General features: G+C 41.8%; 1 protein-coding gene across 1 annotated transcript; it reads left to right on the forward strand.

Moving 5' to 3' along the window:
- Positions 1–10,049: 10,049 nt before the first annotated feature.
- On the forward strand, positions 10,050–13,589 carry LOC117158011 (RNA-binding protein squid). Its single transcript, XM_033336454.2, has 2 exons — positions 10,050–11,168; positions 11,276–13,589. Exons 1-2 carry the CDS (start codon positions 10,797–10,799, stop codon positions 11,780–11,782), a joined length of 879 nt encoding a protein of 292 aa, XP_033192345.1. The 5' UTR covers positions 10,050–10,796; the 3' UTR covers positions 11,783–13,589.

Raw genomic sequence — 13,589 nt, forward strand, 5'->3', positions numbered from 1 at the left:
TTAGAAACTGCTCCGATTTTGATAGACTCTGAACTGATATTTGCCGGTTTATTCAAATTACCAGAGCGTGCATATTTTTCAAAATTCGTATCTTTATAGACACAAGCGGAAAAATTGTCTCGTGTAGCGCTGTTACGACAAGTACCGTTGCTTGCAACGCTCGACGTATTTTTACGCGTTACGCGCGTCGTATGCTTCTTTCGCGTCTCAACACTTTGCACTCCGAATTTTATTTCAATTTCGCTACCAGCAGCTTTTAAGTGTTTTATTTGAAATTTACTTTGACCAAAAAATAAAACAATTTAAAAAAATAAAGGAAGAAACGAATTCGCTTAAATACCAGTATTGAGATACGTATAATTTTGTGCGCTAGACTAGATTGGCCGCGTAGTAGTGACACACGTATGTTAATATGAGTGTGTGCAAGTATGTGTGTGCGCGGTGTCTCGAAAAACAGATGAATGTAACTGTTTCGTTGACAGTGTGATATGGAAGATGGTGAGACAGAGAGAGTGCTGAAACGCGTGCAAATGTATGTCGACGAAGATCCTGGAAATCGTTTATTCAATAAATCTAAAACTATTTTAATATGAATTCTAAGTGTAACCTTAGTGTTCCTTTACTTTTATTTCGCCGATTAAGATCCACAATTCTCAACAACCAGTTTTATTCACACTATTGTTGTATTTTGTAACGTTTAAGTGTATGGTATACCTTGAAACAATTTCCTGGATCCAATGTTGCTTTTCTTTCGCACGTTTCACAAAAAAGGTGGGACTCTAAGTGTAACCTTAGTGTTCCTTTACTTTTATTTTGCCGATTAAGGTCCACAATTCTCAACAACCAGTTTTATTCACACTATTGTTGTATTTTGTAACGTTTAAGTGAATGATATATCTTGAAACAATTTCCTGGGTCCAGTGCTGCTTTTCTTTCGCACGTTTCACAAAAACGGTGGGACTCTAAGTGTAACCTTAGTGTTCCTTTACTTGTATTTCGCCGATTAAGATCCACAATTCTCACAACCAGTTTTATTCACACTATTGTTGTATTTTGTAACGTTTAAGTGTATGGTATACCTTGAAACAATTTCCAGGATCCAGTGCTGCTTTTCTTTCGCACGTTTCACAAAAACGGTGGGACTCTAAGTGTAGCCTTAGTGTTCCTTTACTTTTATTTTGCCGATTAAGGTCCACAATTCTCAACAACCAGTTTTATTCACACTATTGTTGTATTTTGTAACGTTTAAGTGAATGATATATCTTGAAACAATTTCCTGGATCCAGTGCTGCTTTTCTTTCGCACGTTTCACAAAAAAAGGTGAGAATCGACAAAGAAGCTCCTGAGATATAAACTGATGTCGACATAGGAGTGCAAAGGGTTAAAATTGTCCATAAACGAACAAAAATCCGCAAGCTGATAATTACTCGTCGTCGAGTTGAATAAAAAATGACGAGAATGTGAGAATCGTGGTCTTCTATGGATCGGGATTGGATTAGAACAGATCGATATCGTTAAAGCGAAACTTGGAACGTTTCAACGGTAACAAACTATCCAGACAGAAAAGGAAACGATATTTCCTTGCTGCTGAGGCAATCCGTCGGCGGAAGCGTAGCGAAACGGAAACCCGATGCAATTGCAATTCGAACGTCATCGCGCTAATCCTGCACCGGCAAAGAACGTCGTATCGTTGTATGCCACGGTATTACCCCGAATCTTCTTATCGCCGCTTAGCAGACTGTATCAACGGATTTACGTTTACAAAAGAAAATCACAAAAGATGGACAATTTTTTATTTTATTTCTCATTGCTGTTACTCTAGCATAATGCGATCCGACCAAATTCTACTACGTTCGTTCTTCTACGTTCGCGTCCTTCTTGTTCATTTCGTTTTTATCGTGCATCAAAGTTTTACGAATCTCAGGATCGAGTTTATTCCCCGTCTCTTTTATGTAAAGAAACTTGACCACTGTCTGCAGCTTTGCATATACATACAACGTACATGCGAAGGAAAATCTTCCGCCTTGGAGCGATGTAACTCGACTTTGATTAATTTATACGACGGTGCTACGTATACAAATGTATTAGACCAACGATATACGACTCCGAAGTGCAACAAACGACGATTAATCTAAACACGTTGCTGTATAGTAAAAATCGTGCTACTTTTGTCTTGATACCTCCGCGTTATCGTAAACTTGACGACGTTGGAAGATAGGTGATCAAATCTCGAAGGGAATATCGCTTGAATAAATATGGAAAAAAATATGGTTGATCGAAAGTGACAGAGAACGTGGAAAGAAAGAAACGCGAGAGTAAGCTGCGGATGAAATGGAAACGAAGACGCGTTCCGGTATCTGCGGCGCGTTAATAAAGTTTCTTAACGGCGTGGCGCAACTTTCATTAGGGAAATGACAAAGTAAGGGTGGCGGCGACGGTGACTGGCGGCCTTTCGAAGAAAATCAAAGTCGGTCTCTCTTATACCTCGGCCTGTTTAGCTTGCGTGACTCTAGTTGCGACGATACCGAATACCATTAGCCTGAATATCGAGCGAACACGCCCGAACCGAGCTTTTGTTTTTCGTCGCCGGGATCAGACGCTCCTTCGTCGAACTGCACCGTCCTCGTAAAACCGTAGGACGACGTTCTTCCCTCCTGTTCGCTGGCGCCACTCTCCTAATAATGGATCGGAGTATCTTTTCAAGGTTTCCCGTTTTCCTCCGCTTTGCCCATCCACCCGACCATCTTCTATTTCTTGTGCCGTGTGTGTACGTTCAAGCAGCATTATTTATCTCTATTCCGTTCGCTATTCCTGTTCGCCTCGCAAAACAAGATCCAGATTTATTTATGGTGCGTTAAGCTTCGCCGGCCGTGGAAAACCTTCGCTGTGGAACAACTTGTCACCGGTTCGTATCTAACCCACTAACGCAAACAGAAAAGCGACGAATGCTACGCGCGTCATAGCGCGATTCTCCGTGTGTCGAAGTTGACACGATTGACGTTTCAGCGATATACAATAGCCAGCCGACGAGCTGCCGCGTCTCTGTGAATTATGTTCTAATGGCGCTACTTCGAGGCACACGCTCCACGCTCTGTCTCGTACGAAAGCGCCTTGTTTCACGGTGTCGTGTGCAATTACTAGACGTTCCTCGTGTCTCGCGCCAGATAGGAAAGCGCCGTTGAAGAATTTTCCAGTTTGTTCGACGTACGCTGTCTTTGGTGATAAAAGGATCGCATTCGTGCGAGGATCGTGGCAGCAGCAACGTCAAAGCGCGGAGTTTGTCGACGAAATGGCAAACGGTCCACTCGAATCGAAGAGCCGGTACCTGGGCAAACGCTCCAAGTTCCGGGCACAGGAATTCGCTGCTGTGATCCGAACCCACGTCGAATCGTTCGAACGAGCAAATTTTATTTTCGTCGAAGGCTGACGATAAGAGACGTTACTCTTAGAGAAGAGAGGAAGAATTTTTGCGGGCAAACGAGGACACCTCGTATTTACAGCGAACATTTTCGAAATCTGAATTATCAGCAAGACGAATATCTCTGACGTCTGACCGATCGATCGAACTGTTCGCGTCAGAATTGAAAGTGGCGCAATTAGAAATTCATCGATGGAGAGATACGTCGGCTATTAGGCGCGTAAATACGTAAAACTGCATCTTCGCATCCCGTTTGATCCCATGCGTGGTGAACCTTTCTCGATTTCAGCTTGTCAGCCGTTCCTTCTAAGAGTACGGAAGTTTGCATCGAGCAAAGCAAAGTGGATCTACGTTTTAACGCGCTCGCTGTTATTTTAATGTTGCGTCGGATCGCAACAACGATTGTCGCTTAAGATAGAGACAGTCGCGTGATTGAGAACAGTACGCAACTCCAGCGGTACGTGCGTAGATGGTTTGGCATTTTAGCATCGTTGCAATTTACTCTCACTGCGCTCGCTTTATGAGCAAAACCTTGCGTTTCACGCGACTTATAAGATAAATTACGATCATTCTGCTGGTACGTACACGTTCGTTTCGTTCGAACGACATTTTCAGGATAATCAGTTTATCGTCCGCGAAGGGAACCTTCTTCCTAGTACGTGACTTCGCGTCCCTGATGATGTAAGTACTTACGTCATTCAGTAGCCTCTAATATTGCGAACTATCAACCCCAGGGAAAGATAAACATGCGCTAACGTTTCCCACAGGATAATATTGTCACGCAAGTTGGCCCACTCGTTACCATGCGTCACGACATCCGCGATAATATCGTTTGGTAAGAGCAGCTCGAAACGACTATTTTATCGAAGCTATTACGACAATAAGTTCCGATGCATGAACGGTGAAGACACGGCTGATTGTTAGCGAGCGAGTTCACAAAAGATATCGTTCGTGAAAGTCGACGAACCTTGGCTCTTTCGAATACGATCGTCCTGATTATTACGTATTATCTCTGAAACGTGCGTTGAAAGTCATAAAATCATACAAATACGAATAAACGTCCGTGATCCAATTGCAACGACCCAGTGATTTTTCGAAAAGTTACGTCCGAGCTTACCGTGTCGTTAATCTCGCGAGGATTAAATTTCCTCTGTAAAAACTCGTAAATATCCACGTACCGGACAATTTCGCTGGATTTGAACGTGGGAAAAAGGAAGAAACGTTGGTCCACGTTGCTTCGAAACGACCGCGAATGACGAACAGATAGATAGAGAGAGAGAGAGAGATAGGAGAAGGAGGAATTCATTTCTTAACGCAATGACGTCCGTCTGAGTAATCTACGCTTCAGTAAGGAAGGCAACGTTCCTGGCGGAATGCCTTGGAATGCCGACCGGGAATCCAAGGTGGAACCTCATTATGCATCGACCCGAATTTCCTTGAGATTAGTCCGCGAGTATGAACCGCGACAAATCGGACCGACCTTAACAACAACTTGCCCGAGAAACTTGGCGTCGTCTTCTCCGACGGATTCGCGGCCCAACGACCCGATCGTTTCTGTTCAACCTCGAAATACCTATGTGACCGGCAACTTTTCTTCCAAACGCAGAGTCACGGGAATCCGAGAACAAGGAAAATCGATGAGGAGCGACGCGCGCCAGCTGGATTTTCATCGTTCGGAAACGAAATTCCGTCGAAATGGAAACGTTTAATTTCTGGTGAACTTCGAACGAATTAACGACGTGGGTCGAAGTTACACGCTTGAGAATCGATTATTGTAAATGTCAGTGTGGAAGAGGGTGTGCCGTGGGTCGAGTAATAAAGAAGATAGCTGGCATTTTTACGACACGTGTTTGCAGGCTGTCCGAACGAAACGAGGCTACAAAAGTTCATGGTGGATTACGAAGAAGAAGCTACGCGCAACAGTCTTTCTACGTTTTACGAATATTTCGCATCGCCAAAGATTTCTTCAGCCTGTTAACAGGCTTATTTTTCCATCGTGCAAGGACTTGCGCCATTTCAACCCTTGCGTTAATAGATCGAGGAAAAACTCGTAGCCAAAGAAGTTGGACGATTTACGTGGCTCGATACTTAGGGAGAAAGATTTATTCTTACTCGTCCGCGGAAGATGGTCGATGAAACGAACGATGCGTCGATACGAAAGCTCGTTTTGGTATCTTCTATGAAAACAACTTCGCAGAAAGGTCGTACGGAAGAGATGGCTGACGGTGATACTCGGGGTGCCGGTACTAAAGAAAAAACACGTTGGCCTTTTAGTGGCATTTAGGTATTATCCTTTTTAACTCGAATTAACGATCGAGCTTTTACGACAGTTGCAACACGAAGGCTTTTCTAATTAATAACAGACATTGCACGAAGCGTTCACAAATTTTTTTATCGATTTTCCATTAGCCGGACTATCCGCGCTAACAACTCGTTAACATCGTTCTCGAAAATTGGAGCGATCAAAGGTGTAAAAACGCGAGAAAAGGAATCGCGTAACGAAGAGATTAAGAGAATGGTATCCGAAGCTCGTCGATTCTGTTAAAGGTTAGGCTTCCGCACACCAACTATCCGCTAGAAGCGCGTGTTTCTTGTTTGTTTACGAATCAAACGCATCGTCCACGTCCACCGTCCAAACCGAGAAACTTCGATCGGATCCGTATATAAACCCTACTATATAGTCTATCGTGATAAAGAATAAGCTGCTCCGTCGACACGAAGAAAACACAACGACGATATCGAAACGACACGACTCTTGCAAGAGCACGTGTTTACGGAATCGGAACCGATTCGTTCTCTAGTTACCTGGTTGACTTTAAAGAAGATTCGAGCCACGTACGCGCGTATATTTTATTGGAAGGAAAAGAGCGATGCACGGTAACGGGGATGAAGAATGGAAAGCGCGTAGTCGGGCAGAGACTGAACGACGAGCAACAGAGATGTTGCTCGTTCGAGAGGGAGAATCTCGCGGTCGATCGTTAGAAATTCGACGACTTACCACATTTTTTGAAACAGAGGAAATATCGGTGAAGCGATTGTGTCGCGTATCACGTGAGCCGGGCGTATCCGCTAGTCATATCCGCGTTGACGCACTCGCGGCGACCACGATCCCTCAACGCCAGCACTTCTTCCACTCTCTTCGCTTCCTATACTCAGCACTCTTGTCCTCCTTCCTCGACGACTTCTTCTTCTTCTTCCTCTTCTTCTACTTCAGAAGCTTTACTCGCCTCTGTTCGCGCTACGCGACAAAGGACCGACCACGACGAAAATGCCGCTTAATACGCGCGCTAACCTTCCATCCAATGGGAAGCCAGCCGCCTTTTTGGTCCCCTGGTCAGTACAGTCGGTCGTAATAGTCGTTTGCACCGAAGCGGGAAAACGAAAAGCGGGCTTTTAAATCGGTTTCCACCTCTTCCGTATTACGTTGCCTGGTACACTGTCGCTACCACTAGGATCGCTAGGATCATCAGCACACGAGTAGCAGCATCACCGTGGCATCACTAGCGGAGAACACCACTACCAGCAGCCGCTTGACACGCACACGTATCTACCAGCGAACGAGCATCGCTACCACCGCTACGGATTTCCACCACTCCTTCTTCTCGCCCTGTGTTTAAACTTATAAATAGATATCTGGGTGCGTTCGATTATATTTATATGTACGCGAATATACGCGTATATACGCGATACATCGGTGTATACGTTTCTCTACACCCTCACGCTTCCACGAACGCAGAATCGTACCAGCGTGTACCTGTTCGCGAGCTGCGCGTATTATTCATGATGCACCTAGTTACGCGTTCGCTCGTTCGTCTCTCTTTCTCTCGCTCCTCCTTCGCCTCGTCTGCGAACCACCACCACCTCCACCACCTTCTTTTCCTCCGCCTCCACCGCCTCTTCCAACCCCTCCCCTCCCTACCGTTCTGAGAAAGCTTTCCCTAACCCTCGTCGATCGCGTTCACGGCGCACACCGATCGGATGGATCGTCCGGTCTTGCCGAAAGAAACTCGCCAACTATAACCGAGCGAACAGCTCGAGGAACAGGCGCGAGAAACGCGATCGGTCGAACCGATTCTTCGACTCGACCCTCCTCTCCTTTCATCGTCACGAATATATCCGACAACGGATCGGAGAACTAGGTGGAAAAAAGGCGTCGTCTACGTCGACGACAAATCAATCGAGTACCTTACCTTCTCGCTGCGTGCCGCTCTTCTCTCATACTACGGTTATCGTCCAGCTCGCACCCTGGCCAATCTTCTCGGCGATCTTTCGTGCAAATGGATCAACGCAATTCTGATGGCTCGGTGTCGTATCGTAAACGATACTCCAGGATCCAGACGCTCTTCTCTTCCGGGTTTCTCTCTCTCTCTCTCTCTCTTTCTCTCTCTCACTCAGTCTCTCTCTTTCGCCCTCCCTCGGTCTGCTCGCGTTCTCTGCCTAGCTCGCCTTCCCTTCTTCAGCTTTCCTCCTGCTCGCACTCGCGAAACATTGGCTTTTCCGTTGCGAGCATGGCCGTACACAAACTCTCGTCAAACCCCACTCGTTCCAGTTCGCCGTAACGCGTAGCCGTGGCCCCTTGTACTCGCGCACTTGCTTCTCGACTAGATCGTTCCGTGACCGTTCTACGACCGGGAGTTGCTCGGGCGTTGATTCGATCGGGGGGAAACTGCACGCAAACGTTAAAAACAATTTTACCAAAAATATTCACCCCCCGACCGGCGACGGGAAACCACCGAGCTTCGGCTTTCTCTAGGGTTTTCGAAAATCCGCTCGATGAAAAACGGCGACGATGACGACAACGACCACGGTGGCGATAGCGACGGCACACGACACGTTCGACTCAACGATATGCTGCCGGTTCGACACCAGCGACGCCTGGCGTCGCGACGCCCCGCTACCCTTCCTCTCTGCCTATGCGTCCCCTCCACCGTTCCGTCAGAACGGCTACGAGCACGGCGTCGAACAGCTCCGCGCCGCGTCCCTTCGTCGCCGCTCTTCGGCCACCAGGATCGAGCGAGATCCATCGAAGGACGAACAGAGAAAGCCGAGAATCACAAGGGAACGTACTTGACAAAACCACCGACGAGAAATAAACGCGTTACGAATGGTGAAAGAGGATCCACCTAGCCACTGGATGCGTTTCGATCAGAATCAGCTACGAGAATATAATTATTATGTTTTAATCGGTCGTAACAGATATCGGAAGACTACGACGATTCGTGAGCAAATGAATTTATCTCTTTGATATTAAGGTTATAGCATTTAGGCAATAACACGTACAAGTATCCACGTTTAAATGTAAGTGTAAATGTGGTCATCGAGAGGGTAGAAATTTCGTTTTAATCGCAGAAACATTAGCAATTTGTCTTTGTATATGGGTATACGCATCGAATAAATCGTATGTTTTCTATTGCGCGATTCGGGTGTCTATTTATACGATCGATTACGGACAAGATTGTTGCTATTTCAACAACATACGACAAAGCGTTAACGCATCCTAGAAAAGGTGATGAACGCAAGAAGTACGGTACAACTGTCGTAATAAATATAATGCCGCATCACGCGCAAGGTAAGCGTAACATAATATGAATGATATTAATCTGTAATTAAAAACTAGATTTGGAATAAATCCTTTTCGAGATAGTCTAGTATAAATCATATTTAACGAAGAAACGTAGAATTTTACCTGTCGTTAATATTTCATTGCCAATCTATACCTCTACCTTTTATCTTGATAATCTTTAGTATTAATATTGATTTTATTGAAATTTACAATGCGAATCGAATCGGAAAGGGAAAACTGGGAGAAATCTGATATTTGATAAAGTCTTCCCTAATTGCTAAATCAAGTGGCGCCATCGAGTGAGTTTACCGGCACTTATTTTTGTTACTGGATCTGCGATAAAACAGTGCAAGAGGAGGAACGTTTTTTCGATATATGTACGTATGGAGACGTTAGTAAACACTTTTATTTTCTAATAGAAGGAAATTACATGCCCACCGTTCCGTAGTCAAGTTTTTATATGACAATTTTTGTACCTTTTTTATGTACGTACAAATAAGTGTGTTCTATAATTAACAACGAGTCAGTCTACCCGTAGAACCTTATTCTATTCTTAAACTGTTCCGACTGAAGAGAAAAGATAAGCCGGGGTTGCCGAGGGTCTGTGTTTTATTTATACAACCTTCTCTGTCTGACTATATTTATATACGTATATTGAGAAAGCAACGACTTTAAACGGTGCACAAACAAGTAAGAACACCACGTGTTCCTAAATTTTTAAATAAAAATTTGAAATGCATAAACGCTACGTCTTTTAACATTTGCAATAAAAAAATTTCGATTAGGCAATCGAAATCGAAAACAATTCGAGTTAATGCATTATATATGAACACTTAATACGTTACTATTTTCATTTTCATTTCTTATTCGTTACATACGTTTATATGCTGATAAAATTAAAAAATTACACAAATCTTATACGCATTACTGTTACATGTACCATGTAAATGTAAAGATTAAATGAATTACACATCGAATTTAATTAAAATGTGTGCTTATAGTGATTTGAGTTTTACAGCTTCATGGATATATTAAGCAATTTTTCCTGTGTGCATCGATTATGCATGTTACGATAATTTGCAGTAATTTGCAATAATAGAATAAATGGTATCATGTAAATTTGATATCATTGACAAAAATCAATTTGACAACCTATATAAATGTTAACCTAACCTGAATCGATCTTTATGCGAAAAATGCAGGGAAAAGTTATTGAAGCACGAACAAAGTTACGATAGAATTTTCGTGATGTCAACTGGAAATATGCAATTTTCAGCTTTCAGCGAATAAAGACCCTGATCTCACGGTTAGGAACAAAGGTGTTCATGTATTGTTCAGGTTCAGCAATGTTCAAGGACTTTCGGTAATCGTCCACTACGTGAATATGAAATCGATTAAAAAATAAGTCGAAAATTTAAGCAACAAATAAGTATACTAGCCTGTCAATTTTCCAGCTTGTTGGAAAATTGATTAAAGTTAGTAATGAAACGACCACCGGAAATACACTGGAATTTCCGGCGTTGTCTGTTGGATCTGTCGTTGTGATTGGAGAGATGAATTGCGTCTGAGTAGAAAGAACGAATAGCGTCGTGTTAATAGAGGCTTAGAGGGAATCGGAAACTGTTGCTGACTCTCTTTCTTTCGGTCGTAAGCCGGCACCGGTTCACCATAAGAACCGACTGTGACGCGTGCCAACTGTTCCGAAATTATTCTGGTGCGCAGTACACCGTTGCATTTACTGATCTCATCGGTTCCACCAGCCTACCTTGTATCTTCTGACGTGCTTTTAACGCGGTAAGCTCTAAACAGTACGCGATGGCGGCGGTTGACTGTTACCAGAATCAAGCCCAGACCGAGGGTACCGGCCAACAGACACAACAGCAGTCTCAACAGCAGCAGCAACAACAATCACAGTCACAGCAACAACAACCCCAGCAACAACAAGCCACTGCCGGAATCCCAGGGAAAGATGACGAACGCAAACTTTTCGTCGGTGGCCTATCGCGTAATACCACCGACAAGGAATTACGGGATCATTTTAGTAAATTCGGAGAGATCGAAAGCATCTCCGTTAAAATCGACCCCTACACCGGTGTTTCAAGAGGTTTTGCGTTTATGGTATTCGCCAATCCTAAGACAATCGACAAACTTCTGGCTTCTGGCGAGCATTACATCAATAAGAGAAAGGTTGGTTATACTGCCAAAATTAAAATCTATTGCTAAAGCTTAAGAACTACTTTCTAATTATTTTTGTATCTTATTCCTTCAATGAGATTTCCTTTGTTTTGGTGTAGGTGGATCCCAAACGGGTGAGTAAAAAGCCCCAACATGGTAAAATTTTTGTGGGTGGCCTTACTCCTGAAATTACCGATGAAGATATCAAAACATATTTTGGACAATATGGTACAATTGTCGAATTACAAGCACCATTCGATAAGGTAAAAAATCAGAGAAAGGGATTTTGTTTCATAACATTTGACTCGAAAGAAGTAGTGTACAAATTACTTAAAACACCTAAACAAACGATAAATGGTAAAGAAGTGGATGTCAAGAAAGTGAAAGTTAATCCAGACCCAAGGAATCAAGGATTTTGGGGTCCAGGCTATGGTTATGGATATGGCGGAGGCTATGGTTACATTCCTGAATACTGCAATGGCTATCAAGGAGGATATGACGATATGTATGCAAACTATGATTATGCTGGTTATGATGGGTATGACAACATGGGATATGGGGTTCAAGGTAAGCCAAGAGGAAATGGTCAGGGACCACGTCAATTTCAGAGACATCAGCCGTACTAAAAACAGATTTATAAATCCTACATACTCAAAATTTGGTGATAAAGCAAGAATATAGCAAGGAGTAGACCAACTTTGTCTGAATGCAGGCTAAGACTGAGATAGGGAAATTTGGGATAAAAGAGCTTGTAAGTAGAGTCATTGGGAAACTCTTATAGAAGCACCAAATTCCCTGATCTTTGTACATTGGGTCTGTAAAATACTAGATAGCTCTATGTACATTTACTAAAAGAGAGGAAATGAATTTTCAATTGATTTACGATTGGTATAATTTAACGAGTCAAAAGAATCATGTCTTTTTCTATCTATGCACATTTTATCACTTACTACATAAACAAGCTATTCATGAAACTATTAAAATAGATGTCCAAGTATTTTTATTAAAACCGAATACTTTATATATGAAGCTGTTTCTCTTACATAGGAACCATACATAAGCTAAAAATTGAAACGATTGATTTACTCCTATTTTCTTGTTATTCATGATTCATAATACTAACATGTATATCTTATAATTTAATACTCTAATTATTCTTTAGCATCTTAAGTTGCATTACTAAAGTATTGTTTATTATATGCTTGGTGTTAATCTTATTAGAGAACACAATGCTGTGTTGTTCACGATAGGACTTTATGTTGATAAACAGTTTCAGTTCAGAAAGCATGTGTCAGTTAGAGGTAATTGATAGAAGTAAAACAAAATACCATTCATGGACCAATGGTTCGTACTCCTAATTAAATGTACTTCTTCCTCATAAATTTATAACCTATACGTATTATCTAGTATCATCCATAATTGTTTGTACACTAAAGTAAGTTCTGTAACTTATACGAATCATAAGGTATTGTAAGAAACATACGTATCCTCGTATGTTAATATGTATATACGTGTACACATACATATGTTGTACACGTGTGCGAATTAGCATATAATGCAGTAGGAATTAAGAAAAAGATAAAAATATTTCAAAATGAATATAATTAAAATATGAACGTCCTGGGTAGATACGCGAAGAGTGCGCGAGTGGTAGAAGATGGTTACAAAATATTCTAAAACAATATTTGAAATCACATCAGAAGAGCAATAAATATACCGTAATGTACACAGAATTTTATAATGAGTTATTTAGTATCTTTCTTTCTTTTTTTCCCTGTTTTCTTTTTGTTTTTGTTGATATTTTAATGATATTTTAATTGTCATGAAAACTACAGCTCCAGAAGTACCTTTAATACAATTAATGATTTCCGAATGTTGCTACACTCGTGTACTCCTATGTCTCATAAAACTCAAGTATAAATATAACAAAACTGATCATGGCTTGTTATATGAAAAATGTTTTGAAGACCCTGAATCAACAGAATGTTTAAGGCATTGAAACTAGCAGAAATATAACTTTTGTATAATTTAGGCTACTATGACATTTTTTGCATTTGCATCAAACAGTTGTTCCTGTCTGGTGTACAAAGACTGCTCTTCATATCGCAAGAAGACTGTTAATGTGTAGAGTATCATTTGAAATGATACAAATACTAGAGAATTTGACAGCCAATACATCTTGTGATCTTCTGGACTAAAAAAAATGTTTAAAGATGACAAAATAAATACATATAGCAAATGTAAATATGGCATTGTGAGGATTACATTTAGGTACATCGAAATTATATTACACACAAGGCTGATAAGGCTTTAAACATTCAAGTTTTTCTCAGATGTTACAAAAGTAACGACAGTTTGGCTTAAATAAATTTCATAATACACATATACACGGAAAATAAACCGTTTTCTAAAAAAAAAAAAAAAAAAAGAAAA

This window comes from Bombus vancouverensis, chromosome 6, assembly GCF_051014615.1.
Source record: "Bombus vancouverensis nearcticus chromosome 6, iyBomVanc1_principal, whole genome shotgun sequence".
NCBI classification, from domain to species: Eukaryota; Metazoa; Arthropoda; class Insecta; order Hymenoptera; family Apidae; genus Bombus; species Bombus vancouverensis.